Below are 23505 nucleotides of genomic sequence, written 5' to 3'. Positions count from 1 at the left end.
TTTTGGTACTCATTAGTAACATTTAATTATGACAGTGACAATATAAGGAAAAGAACAAATATCCAACAAAGAATTTGTCAATTCTGTTCCATCTTTACACATGGTCCGCACTGTCTATATCACGATCAGAAAATGTGCTTCGGCTATAGTCTGGGAAGTGTAATATTAAGATCAGCATACACAAAATTACTAATTTGACCTAAATTTCAAGGAAATCTTTTGTTTTTTTTTTTACCTTGTTCATTTCTACATAATATAACAAACAGCATGCAGAAGACTATTAAGAAGAACTAGCTAAATTCCATTGTCTGTGCCTTGCTACTTTCCTTAAAAAGAATGAAGATGTTGGCCAGCGTTTACATTCATTCTCATGAGATCTCCCGATTTCTTCTTCAAGGCTTGTCTTTTTCCCGCAGTGGTTCAATGGAAGATAGGAGTTGCTGAAATGTGGGGCGCTTTTCTGGAAGCTAAATAAAAGAAAACCCCAATGGCTTAGTTTATAAAAGTTATGATTAAAAATAAAATATATAAGGGGCGCCTAAGTGGCTCAGTCAGTTAAGTGTCCGACTCTTGATATCAGCTCAGGTCATGATCTCACAGTTCGTGAGATCGAGCCCGGCATTGGCCCTGCATGGACAGCATGGGGCCTGCTTGGGATTCTGTCTGTCTCTCTGTCTCTCTCAAAATAAGTAAATAAACATTAATATATATAAGATATGAATATCTCAGTCCTAAAGCTAGTGACTTTTTTAAGTGTTTATTTTATTATTTTTGAGAGAGAGAAAGAGACCGAACGTGAGCGGGGGAGGGGCAGAGAGTGAGAGGGAGACACAGAATCTGAAACAGGCTCCAGACTGTGCTGACAGCTCAGAGCCCGATGCGGGGCTCGAAGTCACAAATGTGAGATCATGACCTGAGCCGAAGTCAGACACTTAATCGACTAAGCCACCCAGGCACCCTGTAAAGCTAGTGACTTTTTAATTGTGGAAACGCTATGGACATTTCTCCTAAAGACAAAATAACTAGAGCCCTAAGAATTGAAAAAGAAACAGTAAAAATATCTTCATTTGCATAAGATACAATTGTATGCCTGGAAAAGCCAAGAGAATCAATCATCGAACCAACTCAAATGAAAGGAATTCAGGAGAGCAGTATGTAAAATTAACATACAAAATCAATCGCCTTCACGTACAAAGACAGGAACCAGTCAGAAGACACAATGGAAGAAACACTCCACTTATAACAGCAACAACACCAAAATAAAATACAGACAAAAATGTACCCCCCCAAATGAGGAAAACTTTAAACACTGCTGAAAAACACAAATGTGGACCTGAGCACATAGAAAAATGTTGCTTGCTCTCGAGGAGGACAAATCGGTATCACGGAGATGTCAAATTTCCCTAGTTAAAAATATAAACTGAATACCATCTCCTCCAAAATATGAACAAGCGTGTTTCAAGCTGGACAAATTCATTCTCTAGTTCATAGAGTTTTAAAGTGTGGAAAAAGAACACCTGAAACTAATGTAGCTAGTGTGCGGTAGCTACACTGGAATTAAAGTTAAAAAAATTAAAAAAATTAAACGAAATTTAAAAGCTATGCAAAAATAGCTAGGAAAGGTATTTAAAAAGATCAGCAACGACAGCGTGGTAGCCTACCTAGGAGTAAAACATATTATAAAGTCTCTATAATTAAAACAATGTGGTGGTAGCACATCAATAGAGACCGGAGAACAGAAGAGAAAGTCCCCAAATAACCCCAAATACATACAGAGATTTCCTATGTTAGGGGATATTTGGACACGATTAGATGGTCTTATCCCTGGGATGACACGGTCCTGTAATAAATGGTGTGCAGCAAGCAGGTGGTCATTTTGAAAACAAGATCTTTGCAGCCATACTTTATACCATACACTGTAACAAACACCAACTAGATCAGAGATCCAAATGTAAAAAAATGAAACCACAAAATACTAGAGGAAAATCTGAGTGAATGCCATTATGACCAGGGTGTGGGGAAACCTATGTAACTTTAACTCAGTTTCCAGAAGCAAGAAAAGCAAATACTGATACAATTAACTATATTTAAAGAAAAAAAAGTTTGCATGACAAAACCACCATAAATTAAATCAAAAGGTAAGTGACAGAGTGGGAGAAAACATTTACAACTATCACAGATGAAGTACTCATCTCTTTCATTTATAAAGGGGTCTTTAAAATCAAGATGAGGGAAACTAAAAGCTTAACAGAACAAAGGGAAAAGATAGGACATAATTCTCAGAAAGATATACCAATGCCCTTAAAAATGTACCTCCCTTGTAATGAAAGATGTACATCTATAAGCTGCACTATATGCCATTTCTCCTCTATCAGATTGGCAGATCCAGAATGGTCTGTGTTGGTGAAATGGTGGGGAAATAGACACATGGATAGAGGGGTAACACCTGCGGAGGGAATTTGCTCCTTTTTTTGTAAGAAAGAAAGGGAAACACACACACACACACACGTACATTCTCATTTTTGTGCAAAGAAATATGGAGAAGATAAATTGGAATCTAATGAAAATTGTGAACCTTCTTCTAAAAATTGTGAAATAAAGCATGTAAAAAGTTGGGGACCAAAATGCACAAAGCGATCACCATATGTAGAACGTGCAACTGGAAAGTGTCTGGGTGCAAACCCCTCTCCACGGACTCTGCCACAATTTATACTTTCACGGACCAACTGGGAGAAGAAGGCATTTCAGTCCTTCTCAGGGCTCCCTGTCCATCCGATGGTGTGGCCAATTCCCAGGAGCTAGAGTGGGAAGGGCCAGACAGGTTCGGGGCTTCAATTCAAAAACCCCGTCTGCTAACTCTATTCTGACCCCACCTGATCCTCTCATGCTGCCTGAGGCTCTCAACACCAAAAACACCACCTTGGGGCTGAGGGGTGGGACAGCTTCATCGCAAGTGCCATAGGGTGGAAAATCAGGAAGCGCCCACATCCCAGGAGAGAATGTTAGGCTAAGTGAGAAAATATTAGTACGTGATACTGACAGCAACTCTTCCCATGTGGGACTCTAGGCTCCAACACAAGAAATGAGGAAATCTGTGCAATTTATTCCTAGCACCAAGTATAGTGCTTGGTGCACAGGGGTTCTGTGAATACACAACAGAACAGACACTGTTCTAAGGACTTCACAATATTAACTCGTTCAATCCACACAATAATCCTAGGTGTTAAGTGCTATTTTATAGTGAAGCACAGAGATGGTAGGAGGCTTATACAAGGTCACACAGCTAGTATTCAACCAGACATTCCGACTCCAGAGTCCACATGCTTGACCATGATACCAATCTGCCTTTTACCAGTGAATAGATGAATAAATGAATGGATGAATACACGAATGCAGCATTTGCTCCCTCTGCCAATAGGCAGTTCCAGATAATGGCTACAAACTATTTTTAGATTACCATTCTTAGAAGTCCCCTATTATTATGCACTCTCAAAAGTCTTCACTGGCTCTCCATTGCCTATAAAAAGCAAAACTCACACTCCTCCCTGTTGTTCAGTCTGCAGGATCTGACTCCGACCTATTCTTCTAACTAACTCCCAGCCCTTCCAACACGGTGTAGCCAAGCATGCCATGTCCTTCTGGCCGCCTCTCTCCGTGAGGAGAGACCCCATGGTGTTGTGGTTAAGAACAGGGACTCTGACGCTAACCGGCCTGCTTCTTACTAGCTAGGTGACCTCGAGCAAGTCACTTAACCTCTCTGGGTCTCTGTTTCCGCTTCCCTTAGTTTTGGACGTGGTAGTGCTTACTTCATAGCGTGTTGGCTGATTAATAAATGAGTTAATATTTACGAACAGTGCTGGATAGAAGTTGTTAAATCGTTGGCACCTGCATTGCTACGTTCCTCGTTTTAAATTACAAACACTTGTGGAAAGGGCCCCGGGGCCATTGCACCTGCTCTGCGGCAGGTGTTCTCCCTCAAAAATGCCTTGCCCGGTTGGTGTCCCAGGCCGCCGCTCGGGGTGCACCTGACACGCCTTCCTTCTCCCCCACGTGGTGCACTTGCCTCGTGCCAGCAGCTGTACATGATCTGGTAGATGGTGTCCGACGCCAGTTGGGGACGGTAGAGTCTGTGGCCCTGGGAGACCTTCACAACCACCTGGGAGTTGTCATACAAGTCGTAGGGCTGCTTCCCCAGGCTGAACACTTCCCACATCAGGATCCCTGCATCGCACGAAGGGCGACCAGCGGACAAAAAGGAAAGAGGGCCGATGTCAGAAGGTACAGTTTGCCGAACGGGCCTCACACACCGGGTCAGGAGGGCCACAGGTCAGAGCGAGGGATCCCTGGGAAACGGGACAGGGTATGGAGGGTGGGACTGTGCCATCACTTCTGGAGCCCAAGGTGCCTTCTCCGGGTTCCCTGACACCCAGGCGCCTGTTCTTGCCGGTAAATGGGTCAATGGCAAGGGCAGCTGCAGCGGGAGTTACTCGGGCCAGGATTCTGGGACCGCTTCAGGGAGGCGGCTGGGGCCTCCTTGTCCCCTCCTCACCGTGACAACACCCCTCTCCCTGCCCGCTCCAACCAGAAGGAGCGATCGAAGTCCCCACCCTCTCTCTCTGCCTTGGCCAAGTTGTGTGCGACGGTTTCATTGCGCAAATTACCTTCCCGTGGAAATTCGCAGGTAAACTCAGGGACAAAATTCCTCCTTTTTGCCTTGATGGTTCCTAAGATTTTGGGGGTCAGGTGTCCTTTTAAGAATCTGATAAAAACCATTGGTTCTCTCTTGGGAAGGTGAGCGCACAGCATTCTTTTCAACGTTTTTTTTTTTTTTTTTAATTTATTTTTGGGACAGAGAGAGACAGAGCATGAACGGGGGAGGGGCAGAGAGAGAGGGAGACACAGAATCGGAAACAGGCTCCAGGCTCCCAGCCATCGGCCCAGAGCCTGACGCGGGGCTCGAACTCACGGACCGCGAGATCGTGACCTGGCTGAAGTCGGAGGCTTAACCGACTGCGCCACCCAGGCGCCCCAGCATTCTTGTGTTCAGTTTCTGGGTGTCCACATTGTACTGAAGCCCATCCAAGGGCATTGCAGACCCCAGATTAAAACACCGGCTTCTGGTCATGGTGGTTGAGGGTGGCGTTTGGGTCCGTTAGATGTGGCCTGTGGGGCTCAATTCTGCCGTTTATAGGCCAGGCAAGTTTCTTAACCATTCTCAGATCAGGTTCCCTGTCTATAATATGTGGGTATTTGTACATCACAGAGTTGCTGTAAGCATGACATAGGATAAAAAATGCAGAGCACAGGGGCACCTGGGTGGCTCAGTTGGTTGGGCGTCCGACTTCGGCTCAGGTCATGATCTGAGTTCAAGCCCCGCTTCGGGCTCTGTGCTGACAGCTCGGAGCCTGGATCCTGCTTCATATTCTGTGTCTCCCTCTCTCTCTGACCCTCCCCCGCTCAAGCTCTGTCTCTCTCTGTCTCAAAAATAAACAAAAACATTCAAAAAAATTTTTTTTAAATAAGTAAATGCAGAGCACATAGAGTGCACCAGGATGCTTTAAATGCTCCCTGAATGGTGGCCAGGGTGCTGTCGCCCCGATCAAACCAGAGAATTTCAGCAGCCAGCCAGCTTCAAAACCTTGGCAAGCCCGAAATACAGAAGAAGGAAGAAAATTATTCTAGAACCGTAACCACAGTACTAACTTCAAAGTTTCTTTCACTTTTAGGGCTATGGATTTTATGTAGAATGTTTACAATAAGGCGATGTCACAAGTTGCCGTGGCTGTTATTTTTTTTAACTAACCTTCTAACACAACCATCCAAAGGTGTACTGCTCTTGACAGTTCTGTCTTTGGGAGGCTAGTCACTTATACCGTTGCTTCAAATATCTGTGGGACCCCTTCTTTGGGAATTGCTTTCAGAGGCCCTGGTTCATTTTGAATATCCTCACTGGGGGCAAATTACTTAAGAAGGGATTTAGTTTTGGGAAACAGCCAGAAAATATCTGGAGCCAACTTGTATTGCCCAGGGTGAATCATCAGCTGTAATTACTGAGTAAGGATACCGATTTTTAAAAGCATCTTTCATAAGGCATATTGACACAAAGAGATTGAAACTAATTTTTACAAGGTAGTCAGCCCCAAAGGATATCAAGTATTCACCAAAACACTATCTTTGTGGTTTTTCTTTTTTCTGTGTACATTGGATTACTTTTTTTAAGTGAACGATACTACTTTTACAAAAGTAATAGTTATTTTAAAAATTTGTGGCACATGGAAAAATAAATGGCTAACGAAATTTTCTGTTATTCATGCAGTCTTTTGGATGTCATATAAAAAGTCAGATTATGCCTATGGACTGAGCCAGACATGAAACAGGGCTCAGTTGCATTTAATACACCCATAAATAACTTTATGATCGTTTGGATTATTTATCCTGGATCCATCTGACAATGATTGTAAACAGGCCTGACACTCCCAACAAGGCGGAAAGATACCAGAAAATCTACCAAATCACAACTTAAGAACTGTTTCAGTTTTCTAATTACCTTTACTAAATTTCAGTATAGATCTTTTACTAAAATAAGGGTCAGCAAATCTTTTCTGTCAAGGGTCACAGAGCAAGTACAAACCCAGAGACAATACGGGAACGGATGGGCGTGGCTTGCTCCGGTGAAAGTCCATCTACGGAAACAGGCCGCCAGATTTGGTCCTGGGCCGTGGTTTGCTGACCCTCGATCTAAGGATGAATTTTAACGAGGACCCTAGTTGAAATTAGCAAAGGCCAAAGAAAGCACCGAGTCATGTTTGGTGTTTGCCCCCGCGCATGCCCAAAGAGTAGGCGGATGCAGTAGGGAACGGCCGGCATGGCCGCTTTCACGCGGAAAGTCGATGGCTACATTTCAAGCCCTTCCACGTTTTGGACTCCATGCAAACCTGGTTTTAGTTTTCAATGGCTCCTCTTTAAGAACTGTTAGAAATCATCAGTGGAAGAGCTTTTATCTCCTATGATTTGATACAAAGGTGCTAGCGGGATGGAGATTTTTCTACGATACGGGGCAGACATCCTGACCCCGGCCCAAGGAGAAAGGTCTCGATCACCTTCGATCTCTTGCTTATCTCAGGTCGTACAGGTAATTTCGCAAGTGCTGGGGCTTTTTGCTAAAAATGGATGTTGCTGCGCTTGCGGTTTCCTGTTGTGGAAGCCAGTTTACGAAATGGGGCTGGGGCCTGTGTGGCCACATTCTTACCGAAGGCCCACACGTCTGACTTGCTGCTGTACTTGAAGTAGTGGAACACCTCTGGGGCTGACCACTTGACCGGAAATTTTGTTCCTACGGAACTGACGTACTGGTCGTCCAGAACATACCTGTGGGGGAGGCGGGGGGGGGGGGGGGGGAATCAACACAGACCTTAAGTCGCTGGGCTGTGCAAAATGAGCAGACCCCTGTTGGCCGCCATGGCCTCTGGGACAGTACAGGCTGATTAAGGTCACAGAGCCCCCACAGTCTCAGCGGAATGCCTCGGTTCTCTAGTTCTTTTGCTTCCTTCCAATGTGTAGCATAGCTAAAGGCTGCTTATGACTTGGAAGCTTTAAAAAATTATATCTAACTTTGCAGATACCAACATCGGCATGCAAAACATTTGGTCAGTATAGAAAAACACAAAAACGTAAACGTTAAGTTACTCAGAATCTCACCCCGAAGATATTGTAAATCTACCATTCAAGATACATTTTTGCTTATACTTTCCAATCTTTTGTTCTATATATCATTTGAACAAAATTGGCTTTCTGTTGTACTGAGGTTTGCTTTTTCCTTCAACGGCATATCAAGAATATTTTCCCCACGTGGTCACATTTTCTTCTGGGGCATCGTGTTTGATGACTGAATAGTATTGCCTCTATGGATTAACGTTGTATGGTTTAGCCTTGTAAGTTGCTTCTAATCTCCTGTGATAAACAATGATGGATGATAATCTATGGAGATATCGAGACCATAAAAATATATATTCAAGGGTATGCGCTATATAATAGTGATAAAAATAGAAGCATCCTCAACGTCCACACGTCGAAAAGCAATTAAATATCATATGGTCCAGGGTCGCCTGGGGGGCTTAGTCGGTTAAGCATCTGACTCTTGATTTCAGGTCAGGTCATGATCTCACAGATCGTGAGTTTGAGCCCTGTATCTGAACTGAAGCATGAAGCCTACTTGGGATTCCCTCTCTATCCCTCTCTCTCTACCCCTCCCCCACTCATTCTCTCTCTCTCTCTCTCTCTCTCTCTCTCTCTCTCACACACACACACACACACACACACACAAAATAAATAAATTTTAAAAATATGGTATGATACATTAATTCAGTAAGACAGTATACAGCCATTTAAACAACAAGATATCGGGATGAGCACTGGGTGTTGTATGTAAGCCAATTTGACAATACACTATATGAAAAAAACAAAACAAAAAACACGAGATAGTTCTATATTTACCAAAAAATAAAAAAAGTGAAAAATGCCCATGGAAAATGGGGCCGTGCAAAAGCAGGTATATATAATGTAACTCCGTTAAAAAACTTTTAATTCCACTGTAGTTAACATGCAGTGTTACATTAGTTTGAGGTGTACAATATAGTGATTTAACAATTCCATGTATTACTCAGGGCTCCTCCAGATAAGCGTACTCTTAATCCCCTTCACCTATTTCAGTACTGTTGTGGGAACAAACAATAAATGCACATATTTATGCACGTGACCGGGTATACGTAGGATTAGTTATGGAAGGGCATCTACCAAATGTGTTGGCCGTAGTTACTCCTAGTGCTGAAAATGAGGTGAAGGGGTGGGGGACAGATTCTACTTCTCCCTTTTGCCACTGTTGCCCTACTTCTTACAATAAGCATATATTATTTATATAACTAATAGAGGGGAGCCCTCTATGTTTGCCTAGAAAAAAGCAAATGAATAATGACTCTTAACAAAAAAGGAAAAGAAAAATTATGGGAGCTGAAATTTTGGATATACTTTACGGGAAAACTGTACACATCAAAGGTGTGTTAGAGATGTGTATTGTAATTTAAAATGTCAGGAAAAGCTGGTTTTGAAAATCATTCTTGGAAATATTAATGATGTTAATGTTTATATCACGTTAGTAATATATTTAACATATGAGTATATTAGTAGACTAGAATAGAGATATTAATAGTAGTAACAAATAACACTTTCATAGGATTACACAAAACACCTTCCATACTTCTTTCCTCAGGCCCCCTCAGCTTCTCTAGACACCACAAGACATCCAGAAACTGCTGGCACTGGGTTCCACCTGTGGCTTAGACCTTCCTTCGGATCATGAGGACCAAGGTAAGGCACAGGCTTCTGAGCTAGAAAGAACTTGACGGTATATTCCCCGGATGCTGCCATAACGGCCAATACTCCCGCCTTGAGAACAAGGTGGGGATCAGTCCCCCTGTCCTGGGAGCTTCTCCTCACCCGATGAGGCTGCGAGCTCAGAGAGCTACACATTTGGGGTATCGGTGTAGGAGACTCAGCGTGTGGGTGGTTGGAGTGTTGGTAAGGAGTACACAGCCCAAGGGACACCTTGACAATGTTGAGGGTCCCAGAAAAGGAGCACTTCCTAATATTGAATTGTGGAGAAGACTTAAAAGCAGATCCTCCTGGGGCACCTGGCTGGCTCAGTTGGTAGAGCATGTGACTCTTGATCTTGGGTTCGTGAGTTTGAGCCTCACATTATGGGTAGAGATGACTAAAAAAAAAAAAAAGACAACTTTAAAACAAAACTCAGATGGTCCTATGGTGTTTTAGGGCTATGTTTTGCTAAATATAAAGCTAGCCTTGGTGAACTCTGCAGACCTCCTTGAAATTGTATTCCTCCTCAGAATTATGTGAGTTTATGTCGAATTGACACAACTTTATTTTTTTTTTTTTTTTTTTTTTTATTTTTGGACAGAGAGAGACAGAGCATGAACGGGGGAGGGGCAGAGAGAGAGGGAGACACAGAATCGGAAACAGGCTCCAGGCTCGGAGCCATCAGCCCAGAGCCTGACGCGGGGCTCGAACTCACGGACCGCGAGATCGTGACCTGGCTGAAGTCGGACGCTTAACCGACTGCGCCACCCAGGCGCCCCTTGACACAACTTTATAGCTGCATTTTGTCTCAGTTTTGAAATCTACTTGCTCTCGGGACTAAGATGACCATTTTGAGGGCAGGTACTATCCCATTTATGTCAGTATCTCCTACAAGGCCTTGGCATTTAGCAGGCACTCAATAAACGCTTGCTGAATGGAAAGGCCAACATGTACATATTCGTTTCCTATGTAAACCCATGAAACTGGCTCTGAGGCTCACATAGTCTGAAGATTCAGAATAAAGAAAATGGAAGACTCTTTTAAACTGCTATCATAAGGTAATTAATTCCCAAATGAACTCATGGCACTTCCTCAACATAAAAAACTTCTGCACAGGGAAGGAAACAACAAAATGGAAAGGCAACCTATGGAATGGGAGAAGGTATTTGCAAATGACATATCAGATAAAGGGTTAGAATCCAAAATCTATAAAGAACTTATCAAACTTGACATCAAAAACTAATAATAATCCAGTTTTAAAAAATGGGCAGAAGACACGAATAGACATTTTCCAAAGAAGATACCCAGATGGCTAACAGACACATGAAAAGATGCCCAACATCACTTATCGTCAGGGAAATACAAATCAAAACTACAACGAGATATCACCCCACACCAGTCAGAAAGGGTAAAATTAACACAGGAAACAGTGGGTATTGGCAAAGATGCAGAGAAAGGGAAACCCTCTTGCACCTTTGGTAGGAATTCAAACTGGTGTAGCCACGGTGGAAAAAAGTATGGATGTTCCTCGAGAAGTTAAAAAAAAAATAGAACTACCCTATGACCCAGTCAGTGATTGCACTGCTAGGTATTTACCCAAAGGATACAAAAATGATGATTCGAAGGGGCTCAGGCACCCTGATGTTTCTAGCAACACTGTCAACAATAGCCAAACTGTGGAAAGAGCCCAAATGGCCATCAATTGATGAATGGATACAGAGGATGTGGTATATATACACAATGGAATGTTACGCGGCCGTGAAAAAGAATGAAATCTTGCCACTTGCCACGACAGGGATGGAACTAGAGGGTATCATGTTAAGCGAAGTAAGTCAGACAAAGACAAGCACCATATGATTTCACTCATATGTGGAATTTAAAAAACAAATAGATGAACATATGGGAAGGAAAAAAAAAGAGGGAAGCAAACCATAAGAGACTCCTAACTACAGAAAACAAACAGGGTTTTTGGGGGGAGGTGGGTGGGGGCATGGGCTAAATGGGTGATGGGGATTAAGGAGGGCACTTGTGATGAGCACGGGTTTTGTATGTAAGTGATGAATCACCAAATTCTACACCTGAAACCAATTTTACCACATATGTTAAATAGAATTTAAATAGAAACTTGAAGAAAAAAAAGTAATTTATCTGAATCATAAAGCGGTGATAGAATGCCAACCAAGAGAATCTCAGAGTCTACTTTCGTGCCTTACTTGATAATACAGAAAATTTAATGACACGCCAACAAAAATTTTCCTGGTGTTAATGCTATGCCTGTTTGTGTTTTTTAAAATTTTTTAAATGTTTATTTATTTTTGAGAGGGAGATAGAGTGTGAGCAGAGGAGGGGCAGAGAGACAGGGAGACACAGAATCTGAAGCAGGCTCTAGGCTCCGAGCTGTCAGCACAGAGCCCGACGTGGGCCTTGAACTCATGAACCTCGAGATCATGACCTGAGCTGAAGGTAGATGCTTAACCGACTGAGCCACCCAGGCGCCCCTATGCTATGCCAATTTGAATGAATATTAAGAGAAAATCAGAAAGGCCTAAAGGAGCTTTGATTGAGTTAAAAAATATAATATATACATAATATATACACGTATACATGTATATACATCCCAATAATCTGGCTATACCATGTTATATTAGAATATTTAGGACCTTTCATGGAATATTTTTAGAAGTTAAAAAATATTTATCAGAGTTTTGAAAGAATGAAAAGGGACTTTGGGTAATTTCTGAAGAACAACTATATCTTCCTAGTGAAGAAATGAGGTGAGACATGTTTCATAGGTGGTCAGAGGCAGTATGGGGAAGAGATCCAGGTTTCTAACCCCCCAATTCAGAGCACGTTCCATTTCACCACAATGCCTTCAATTCTGATGGCATTTAGGTGTGAATGGAGACCCCTCTTTCATTGCTTGCCCCTTTGGAACTGGCTTACCTCGTCATCCCAAAGTCAGACACTTTCACGGAGAGATCACTGTCAACCAAGCAGTTCCGAGCCGCCTTTGGAGAAAACACAAAATTACCAAATAGTTAAAGTGGCCAAGAATCTCCCGACATCAGGATCCAACACTTTCCTTCTCTTTGGCAGAGTTCTCACCCAATCTAAGATTGCCTATCAAAACCCCAAATGTTGAGACGCTGTCTTTGTGTCCTTGGCAATTTTTCACAATGAAAACGTGCGCCCCTAAGTATTTTCACGCAAGCAGCCATCCTTTTCAAACGGCATGAAAGGTATCGCACGTCAAACACAGAACCACAGCTCGTCCGCGAGAAGGGAAAAATTATTTCTAGGGGTTCCTTCTCCACCACAGGGGTACCATGCATCAACAGGCGCTTTGAAGGCGTAGATGCTGTACCGGCCTAGTGTGCGTGGCGGGTTTGCTGTTCAGAGCAAGCGGAGCTCTAAAGATAAATACCAGTGCCTACCAAGCAAAACGTCCCCCAACCCACCCTGACCCAAAGACACACACAGATTTCACTTCCTTCTGGTTTTGTATTTCTCAGTTATGGTCTTAATTGACTGCTTTGGCCCTGAGCCCTCCCGGGAGTAAAGGTCAACTTGGATTTAATTGGTTCAGAGAAACACGAAATTGACCAAACTCTTTCCTTTGTATCCATCTTCCTCCACACCACCACACAGCTACATAAATCCTGATGGCTTCTTTTAGTCTTTCTGTACTGCAAATATTTTATTTAGAAATTGTGGCTTTTATTACAAAAGCGTCATGTGCTTGAGCAAGTCACAGGTGAGCCAAGTGAACGTGAGGATGCCCTCCTTGTCACCCTTCCCAATGGCCCCATCACTGGAGGCGGGGACCGTGGATTGCTTTCTTTCTCTGAGCGTCCAGTGGCTCTGCTTACCAAGTCCCTGTGTATGAACTGGTGGCTCTCCAAGAAGGCCATGCCTTCACACACATCATAGCACATTTCTAAGAGCTGAGAGGTTTCAAGTCCTTTTCCGTGACTCTTCAGGTAATTAAGCAGGCAGCCATTAGTTATATATTCAGTCACTATGTATATAGGGTATCGCTTTGAACACACTCCGTAGAATTTCACCAGCTTGGGGTGGCTGAGTTTCCTGGAAACAACAGATTTTCAAAAGTTCAGTACTGAATTTCCACACTCCATGTTGCAGATGTCCTGAAAAAGAATCCCTCTCAGGTTTTTGTTTGTTTTAATGTCTCCCCTTCTACTTGAACAGAGAAAGAGAGGGAAACGTTTTGGATTTTGTTCTGGGAGCATTAGCCTTTGAAGGCAAGGAAAAAAGCCGCCTCCTGTTGGATCTTGACAACCCCAACAGCAGTTTAGCGGTTGTGGGAGCTGTGCTCGCCTTTCTTACAGAGAATCAGGGAAGCAATGGCCTGCTGTGCCAGATATCCCATTTGGTCTCCTGGCATCTGGAGACTTCCATGGCTGATTTGGAGAAAGCTCCACACTGTAACGGCCATCGCTTCCAGTTCAAAGCATCTAACTAAGTTTTGAAGTCCAAACCTTTCATTCTAAAAAAAAATTATAGCAGAACATGAAGGGTGTAGGAGAAAGGAAAATAGTTGCCATGTTAGGGAAGTGCGATTAGGCATGATTTTTTCTTTCTTTTTCAAAAAAATCCATTTTATATTCTCATTACATTATCTTTCAATAGTCAATTTAGAAAATAGTAACTACATGACATAGCCCTTCTGGCAGGTCATGACAGATGGATAACCTGCTGTTACGGTGTTCATCCCCTTGTCCATGTAATTGATCAGTTTGCAGGCTGATTCCTTAATGTTCACATGTGTAAAGTAAATCTAATGTCGATTTTAGAATTTTTAAGTAAATAAGCATTTATTAAGTAGTTATTTTCTTCCTTCTTTTTTTATGTTTATTTATTTTTGAGAGACAGAGAGTGAGCGGGGGGAGGGACAGAGAGACAGGGAGACACAGAATCCGAAGCAGGCTCCAGGCTCTGAGCTGTCAGCACAGAGCCCGACACGGGGCCCGAACCCACGAACCGTGAGGTCATGACCTGAGCCAAAGTCAGACGCCTAACCGACTGAGCCACCCAGGCGCCCCTATTTTCTTCCTTCTTAGCATAACTATAGGGACATGCCTTTGGAGGTTATTCAAGGTCATGAGCTCGGATATGCCTCTTTCAGCTATTTTAGACAATGGCATGGAACCCGGTATTGCTTCCTTCAAACAGAAGGCTAGTGGTGGGACACAAGTCCATCGCCCAATAAAAGCTGTTCCTGGAGCAAATTCAGTCACTGACCATGGGGCACGTGATGGGAACACCATGTCAACTGATACTGCCCACATGACAGGCCTCAATTTGACCATCACATCTGGGATATAACATTTTCCCTTTAGGATACAGTTTGATTTCTTTCTTTATGACCAGGTGATTTGTCGATGGCTTTTTATGATTCTGTGTGATGACCAGCCATCTAATTGCAAAAAAAATGTGTTTAAGTGGATACCATGACACAGGGTTTACACCACGAGCCTAGGGGAGTTTCTGCTAGATTTTTCTTTGCTACAAAAGGAGGACACTGAGGGCCTCCTCCCCAGTTTTGAGGGTATAACTGCCAAAAGCAGGACAGGCTACATAATTTGTAGGGACCAGTACAAAACGAAAATGCAGGGACCCTTACTTAAGAATGATTAAGAATTTCAAGATGGTGACCTCACAGCAGGAAGCCAAGCGCAGAGCCCTTCTAAGTGGGCCCCCCCACCCCAGGCTGTGCAGGCTGCATGCCCGTGAAGCCAGCCCTGGGCAGAGGCTTGTGTGCACATACTATTTCTGCTTCCAAACCATCCTGCATTTGTGGTCAAAGTGGTTGTTCTGACTCTCCTGGTGCCTTTGGTCTTCATGAAAGAATGACTAAGGAAATGGACTCTGGAATGTCTGCCTGGGTTTGCATCTCTGCTTTGCCACTTTGACCAGCTTTGGTGACCTTGGGCCCATTATTTAACATTTCTGTGCGTCAGTTTCCTAGAAAACAAAGACAACAACGGTACATCCGTCCTAGGCTTCTTACGAGGATTGAATACATTAAGATTTATAAAGTGCTCAAGGAAATGCCTGTAAATACCATGCAAGTGTTGAAGTAAAAAAAATTAAAAGTGTTATTACTCTGCAGCAGGCCAGGATTTGTGATTTTGACTATCTTTGACCAAAATCCTGCTGTGACATTGTTTGTGTTGATCCATTCCCTAAAGGCAGGATGACCAGCTGTCCCACTTTGCCTGGGACTAAGGGGTTTCCTGGATCACAGGGCTTTCAGGGCTAAAGGAGGAAAGTCTCGGGCAAACCCGGATGGTTGGTTCCTTTTCAAAGTCTGGTTCGCCATGTTTACAAGAAGAGGTAGAATCATTAAAATAATTCTTTGTATTTACATTGATGAGAGAGAGAGAAGGGAGGAAGGGAGGGAGAGAGAGACAGAGAGAAAGCGAGCTTAGAAAGAAAAAAAAAAACCCCACATCTGCATTGTGGGCTGTTTTGGGAGCCAAGGCCCATTAGGAAGGTATCTTCATTTACCAGATGAGGAAAGAAGGAGGGCGAGAAAGCAGTTTTGTCAAACTGTACTGAAGGTACCAGAAAGGAAAAGGATATTGCCCGTAGGGCATTAGTTTTCAGTATTGCTTTAGCTCTGGCCACTAGAGGCTCCTACCCTTGGGCTTGTGCTTTACAGGGCCCCATTCTGTTCCTCATCCCACCATGCACCTCCCCAAAGGACAAGGAAGCTCAGAACCCATGCTTCCCTTTTTCTCGATCACCCTTGGGGTACCAAGACTCTGGAATCCCCCATCCACATAGTCCTGAGGCCTCTTCCAGGACCTGTGTAGACTCTTCCTGGGCCAGTCATGCTAAGAGTGAACCATGCTATTGGTGTGCCTTACCCCTAACCAAGATCATTTGCTGATGGATAGTTGTTTGTGGGAGACACAGAGGGAGCCCGGATGTACTGAATGCTATGTCTACACCTAAGTACTGAGTACAGTGCAGGACAGAGCTGGGGGTGGGAGGAGAAAGGAGAGGGGTAGAGTTGGGAGCAGTGGTATGGGCCAGAGGCCAGTTTCTCTAAAGAGTCTTGAGAATTCTAAACTTGAATATGGCCTCTCAGATTGTTATGAAGGTATACTTGTCAGAGGAGCGTAGAACCGATTTCATTTAAAGGTGCGTCAGCTTGATTTATAACTTCTAAATATACCTATGATGTGTGGAGTCTTGCTCGAGGCCTTGCAAATGTTAGGGACAGACCTGTTAGCATGAATGTCCTCCCATGGTAAGGGCCAAACTGCCATTCCTCAGAAGAAACTTACATCATGGTCTGGGCCTCCTGGAAGAATTCATCTTCTGACATGGAGCCCTCCTTGATCATCTTAATGGCAACGTCATACTGTCCCTTCCATTTGCCCAGGTGGACCACTCCAAACTGACCACTTCCTAGTTCCTTCAGGAGGGCAATCTCTTCTCTTTTCAGTTCCCATATTCCTAGTAAGGCAAGACAGACACTCTTTAGGATGAAAGTAGAAGGCTTTGGGGCTGACAGCTTCCCAAGTGGTTTCTTCTCCAACGAGTTTCACATTGGCAACATAGAACAGTAAGACTTTTTAAGTTGATCACTTAAAAAAAAAACAAAAAACAAAAAACCAAAAAAACAAAACCCGGGGCGCCTGGGTGGCGCAGTCGGTTAAGCGTCCGACTTCAGCCAGGTCACGATCTCGCGGTCTGTGAGTTCGAGCCCCGCGTCAGGCTCTGGGCTGATGGCTCGGAGCCTGGAGCCTGTTTCCGATTCTGTGTCTCCCTCTCTCTCTGCCCCTCCCCCGTTCATGCTCTGTCTCTCTCTGTCCCAAAAATAAATAAAAAATGTTGAAAAAAAAAATTAAAAAAAAAAAAAACCCTTAGAGGTGTGGTCTTATGACCTATGAGACCACACGATAATGCCACCAGGACAATACTGTTCATGAAGCAGCTACAGTTATTGACAAAAAGGCTTAGAACACTTTGCCAACTGGAGGCATCTTGGAAACACCCAGTGTCAAAACGTGCTCGATGCTCTTAGCTTGGTAAAAAATATCCTTACATTCTCTTAAACGGCAAACTAAACTGTGATGTGGGTGGATGTCCTTATCCTTAAATACACAAGGTTGAACACTGGCTCCCCTGAACGGGCCCAGAATCCCGGAAGAAGAAAGGACAGGCGATGGGGTTCTAGAGGCTGGTGATTGGGTCTAATAACAGGACAACTTTGACAGTCTTTTTGGTAAGGCTGAGGAGATTACAGAGTTAGTTTCAGAGTACAGAAAAGTTGTGGGGTTTTTGTTTTTGGTTTTTTTCTGGAAAATGGTCAAACATATTAGAACTGAAGCCCTCCCTGGCACAACCTGAACACAGACCTCCTTCTGGCCTTCCTTCTTTTCTTTTTAGTAAATACATATATACTTTTTTAACCAGAAATGGTAGGAAATGGAGTTTAAGAGCTCAAGTGTGTGTCCATACCACTTCCCAAGGACACGGAGATGGGAACCTTGTTGGCCTTGGTCGACACAGGGTGGCGGAGTCGTGTGATCATGCCTGCAATGGAATCAGCACCGTATCATCACATCACATCACATCACATCACATCACATCACATCACATCACACCAGTTCACACCTCTGCTTGTGCTCTCTCCAGAGTAGCTGGAAAAGCACAGAGTTCAGGATGTCATGATGGAGAGGGAGGATCCATTCTGACCGTATTCATCCTGCGTTGGGTTGATTTGCTTGACTTGACTAAGTAGCTCAATGTAAAAGCAAAAATTAAAAGAGTAAAACAACTTTAGGTAATTTTTAAAAATCCCATAGAGTTGGTTCCTTGATGGGATCTTCCATTTAAAAAAATTTCCCATTTTTACTCTGCTTTTTATAGTCCTATATTTAAATACCTGTACACGTGGCACATGCATTTGGTTTACAAACTCCAAACAGTACAGAAGGGCACAAAATAAAAAGCAAACCACTTGATTTTTAAAAATGGAACCTATTACTAAGTTGCATTAAATGGTCAAGTCATTTTAATGGCTTACATCAAGCAATGATAAAGCTGGGTTAAAGTAATCACAGTATTTATAGTGTTTTGAAAGAACTCATTCAAAAAAATGTTTCTTGCTTAAACGTGTGATATTTTCCAAGTCCTGGGAGCTGTCACGGATGTCCTTTTCCTCTCCTTCCTTTTTCTACATATTTATTTACTTTTTATATGTGTGTGTGGTCTCCGAATGTTTTAAGTCCCAAACCTTTAATCGGCAAAAAGATGAGCGCACTCCTGCAAAATATGTACATACAACGGCTGCTGTGTTGACACATGATGTGATTCACTAAATACACTCACGATAGAAAACTTAAGAGAATGAGATTCTTAGAAATAGCTAAAGAAACATTTTAATGTTTTCTTTCTATACCCTGTGGAGTTTCTTGCGCATCTTCTGGAGTGAAATCGTTCTACTTGGAGATGTCTGTTCATACAATACCTTTTCCAAAGGGCACTTTCTAGGTGTTAGAGGTTAAATATACAGTCGAGGAAACTGGGACAAAGGAAAAATACAAGAGCCAAAATCAAAGCCAGGAGTAAGGCTAGGTCACCTACACGCATGTAATCTAGTCAGACTTGCACACATTTGACGCTGAGCCCACAGCTTATTTTTACTCACTGATGGAAGTACATCCAGTCACTGCCCATAAGTGGCACTAGTCGAGAAAAGACAGTTAGAGGAGACTTCCTTTGTTTTTAGTTTCTTCTTTGCTAAGCTTATTGAGATGTTGTCGGCATATGTAACTTTAAGGTATGCAACATGATGATCTGACGTGTGTATATACTGTGAAACGATTACCCCTCGGGGTGAGTTAACACTGCCACTAGAAGGGATTTCTATACATATACTCGCTGGTCGCTTAGCCAAAATCTAAAAAGTAATAGTACCCAGTGTTGGCGAGGATGAAGGAAATTACGGTTGGTGGAAGTGTACATCTCTGAAAAGCATTGGAAAATGTCTAAATTTTGAATGTTCTTAACCATTATCTTAGACATCTCACTTCTAGGGAATTTGGCTACAGAAACACTAATACAGATACACAGAGCTATGTGTACAGGACTGTGCATTGAAACCACCAATTATAACGTGAAAATACTGTATGTATCAACATAGGTTTAGGTGAATAAATTATGGAGTGATTCTACAATAGAATCCTATGAGTGGTTAAATAGAACAAAGTGAGCTATATGCATGTGGATGGAAAGACCACTAAGACGTGTAGAGTAAAGAAAGCAAACTGATTGGGGCGCCTGGGTGGCTCAGTCGGTTAAGCATCTGACTTCGGCTCAGGTCATGATCTCACAGTTTGTGAGTTCCAGCCCCACGTCGGGCTCTGTGCTGACAGCTCGGAGCCTGGAGCCTGCTTTGGATTCTGTGTCTCCCTCTCTCTTTCTCCCCTCCTCTGCTCATTCTCTCTCTCTCTCTCTCTCTCTCTCTCTCTCTCTCAAAAAAAAAAAAACAAAAAAAAAACATTTTTTTTTTTCCTGGGTGGTTCAGTTGGTTAGGTGTCCACCTTCAGCTCAGGTCATGATCTCATGGTTCGTGGGTTCAAGCTCCGTGTCAGGCTCTGTGCTGACAGCTCAGAGCCTGGAGCCTGCTTTGGATTCTGTGTCTCCCTCTTTCTCTGCCCCTCCTCCACTCATGCTCGTGCACACTCTCTCTCAAAAATAAAATTGAAACATTAAAAATTTTTTTTAAAAAGCAAGCTGAAAAGTAGTTTGTGTGGAATGATCTCACCTTTGTAAAATATAATGTGTATACATATACATATATAATTTATTTATATATGTAATAAATAATAGGGGCACCTGGGTGGCTCAGTTGGTTAAACATCCGACTTCGGTTCAGGTCACGGTCTCACAGTTCGTGAGTTTGAGCCCCTCATCAGGCTCTTTGCTGACAACTCAGAGTCCGGAGCCTGCTTCAGATTCTGTGTCTCCCTGTCTCTCTGCCTCTCCCCTGCTTGCACTCTGTCTCTCTCTCAAAAACCAACGTTAAAAAAATGTTATAATAAATGATAAGTGTTAGTATCAGCATAGAAAAAAATTCTGTCAGAATAGACAACAACTTGTCCATGGAGGTTCTCGCTCCAATGTAAATATTTTTATAATGTTTGAAGTTTGTAATCAACTTATTCCTATAAGCAGAACAAGACTGCAAATATTTTTGTAAAGAGAATCTCTAACTACTTTTTTTTAATGTTATTCATTTCTGAGAGAGGGAGAGAGAGCAAGCAGAGGAGGGGCAAAGACAAAGGGAGACACAGAATCCCAAGCAGCCTCTGCACTGTCAGCACAGAGCCCAGTCTCATGAACCATGAGATTCTTACCTGAGCAGAGATCAAGCATCAGATACTTAACCAACTGAGCCACCCAGGCGCCCCAAGGATCTCTACTTCTCAGTCACTCAACTCACACAACTTCATTTTTCTGGCATTTTAGAGTGTATGATGTGATATTCCAGGAAACATAGGCTAAAAATCACAGCAGGCATATGGCTTGAGAGCATTTTTGTTCCTCCTTTTCGTGGTTCCCGATATGATTAAGAATGTTAGGAGGATCCATAGTACCCAAGAAAATTGGTATTTATCAACAAGGACCCGTAAAAGAACAACTGAAATAAATTACCTGCCGAATTGTGTTGATGATAGTGAATAAGCTTTGGAATGGAATCAAAACAGTAGTTTTCTGCCAGGTACAGTTTGTTCTCGGCATTTGTGTGCACATGGTAATGCTTGACAGTTCCTTTTTTATCACTGGTAGGGAAGAAAGAATGTTAGAATGTTTTTCATTCTCGATTGAAGCCTGATTAAATCAGGGTTAAATAATTACTTCAGATGGCATTCACAAACTTTGGAGAGGGAAGTCAGAGGGGAAGTCTCAGTCTTGACATCTCTTGGTTTTCTAGAGCCATCCATGACAATCGGTAATTATGCAAGAGAGCTCCTCTCTCAACTCAGTGCATCTTTTGTGCCATAGAGAATCCGTGTACTATAAAATTCCAACTTTCGGCACTGTTCCTCCCTTAGGAAGTCTAAGACTGGAAGCTTCCTTTGATGATTGAGAGCCCTGCAGGGTTTCAGGATCATTATTCTGAACACCAATTCTCTTTGAGGATAATAATGAAGATTAAAATGTGAGAGACAAGGGTGGTTAGGCTGAGGGTGCTCTCATCCAGGCCTGGGCGGGAGGCTCTTTGGGAATGGAACATGCAAGATGAAATGGTGGGGGTGCCTTTACTTCCTCATATGAACTTGTACCTTTGCCACATAAAACACGTTTTTCCTTTCACTCTACCTTTGGAACACAGTGGTGAGTTGAGGCACGCTGATTTAGGCTAATCGGGAATAATATGTCCGTCTTGGGTTTTAGAGTATGGCCTAGCAGTCAAGAGTTGGGCTTTTCGTCCAGTTCTCCTGCTCGCTAGATACCTCATCTGGTTGTTATAAAGATTGGTTGTTATAAAGATTTTATATAAGGCAATTTGCACTATGCTTGGTCATAAGAAACTGCTGATAAATTGTTGTTGCTGTAGTGCCAGCCTAGTCAAAATTGCACCCGTAAAAAGGAAAAACGGTGGTTTGTTGTTGCAAATGGCCACTTTGCTCTTGGTCTCAGCGTGAAATTCATTCAAGCCCATTTATGATGTTTCGTAAACGAAGGCTTCCATATTCACTAATTGGGATTATTTCCATTTGAGTCCTCATCTGTCTGCTGTGTCTTCTACCTGGCCACCTTCAGAAATAAATCTGGGGTCAAGGATCTTGACTAGGAGGACTCCTGATGTGAGGTTCGGCTGAAACTGCAGGGCCGGCGGGTCAAGAGCTCTTAATACTCAGTGAACCAAATCTTTTCCCAGTTCCTACTGGGCTGGCTTTGGCCAGCCTCTAGGTGTGCAGCTTCCTCCATGAGATGGACCCAGGATGGCCTCCTGCATTGGAAAATGCTGTGTGACTGCTTAGGGTACATTCTGGCCTCTCAATTTGGAGATGCATACTCCATTAAAAAATGTATCAAAATAAAATTACCTCTTAATCCCTTAGCTATTACCCACAAAACCCCATGTAGGTACCAAGGGTAGGTACGGTATGTGGAGACAGCCCCAAGGGAAAGGGTGATGTGATCCAACCATCAAAAGAAATATTTTTATTAGGAATAGTTTTTCAAGCGATCCTAATCTAGATTCGGCCAGATTCTTATCTCCGAACACTGGGGTTCTCAATGTAGACACAGGCGTATAGTCAAAAGAACACGAACTCTGCTGTCGAAGGCCTGACTTCAAGTGGGTCACGTATGAATTTTGTGGTGCGTCTTCATGAGTGCTCTTGGAACCTCAGACCTCTCATCTGTAAAATGGCACAAAACCAGCTTTCCCCAGTGCTTCACAGGATGATTAGAAGGAACAAAAGAGCTAGCAGCCGATGGGAAAGTGGCCTGTGAATCTCTGGCAGGGGATCCCGATGTGGGTGGCGGTGACTATGGGTGCCTTATATGCTCCTTCACGAGAACAACAACTGTGATGGTAACTGCCACTCGTTTATTAAGTGCTTACTCTGTGCCAGGCACTGCTGTGCTCCAATACGTGAATTAACTTCCTTCATCCAGAGAACTTAATAGTCAGTGTTATTTTTTTCCTTTTCAAACAGGGAAGCTGAGGCACGGAGGTTAAGAAACTTGCTCGGTGTCATACAGCCTTGACATGATAGAGTCAGGAGTTGGCCCCCGAGGTGCGGCTTCAAAGCAGAACTCGTAACCATGCAAAGAGGACAGCACCCCAGAAGGAAACTGTCCCGGGAACACAGATACACCGATTCAACTTTCTGCCAGCTTTGCCCCCCCACTGGGAAGACTTACTGAAGACCAGACGCTGGGGTCGGTTTCTCAGGTCAGCAGGTGGCTGGGGCCGAGAGTGTTCACAGGCTCCATTGCTGTTTTTCTCTCTTAGGCTTAGGGCCAAGTCGAGGGGAGTAACCCAAGATTCCTTTACCAAGCGTTGACTGGCGTTGTTCTAGAGAACAACCTCTCAAAGTGGGGGTGCGGGGGGTGAGACAGGCAATGACAAATGGT

At 43.3% G+C, this 23505-nt stretch overlaps 1 protein-coding gene across 4 annotated transcripts in view; it reads right to left on the bottom strand.

Moving 5' to 3' along the window:
- Positions 1–23505, bottom strand: part of BMX (BMX non-receptor tyrosine kinase) — a 52761-nt gene continuing 29256 nt past the window's right edge. For 3 of the 4 annotated variants that reach the window (XM_058713449.1, XM_058713450.1, XM_058713451.1), the window contains exons 12-19: positions 21067–21194; positions 17866–17940; positions 16686–16857; positions 13239–13455; positions 12313–12377; positions 7250–7368; positions 4064–4221; positions 1–467 (exon numbers count right to left, since the gene is read on the bottom strand). In XM_058713449.1, coding sequence (XP_058569432.1) covers positions 393–467; positions 4064–4221; positions 7250–7368; positions 12313–12377; positions 13239–13455; positions 16686–16857; positions 17866–17940; positions 21067–21194 — 1009 coding nt within the window. In that variant the 3' untranslated portion in view covers positions 1–392. The remainder of the gene's footprint in view (positions 468–4063; positions 4222–7249; positions 7369–12312; positions 12378–13238; positions 13456–16685; positions 16858–17865; positions 17941–21066; positions 21195–23505) is intronic. The other variant, XM_058713452.1, reaches the window with a different exon arrangement.

The sequence above is a fragment of the Neofelis nebulosa genome, chromosome X (genome assembly GCF_028018385.1).
Source record: "Neofelis nebulosa isolate mNeoNeb1 chromosome X, mNeoNeb1.pri, whole genome shotgun sequence".
Taxonomy (NCBI): Eukaryota; Metazoa; Chordata; class Mammalia; order Carnivora; family Felidae; genus Neofelis; species Neofelis nebulosa.
Note: the sequence above shows the minus strand (reverse complement) of the source record. Positions and strands in the feature narration are given on the sequence as shown.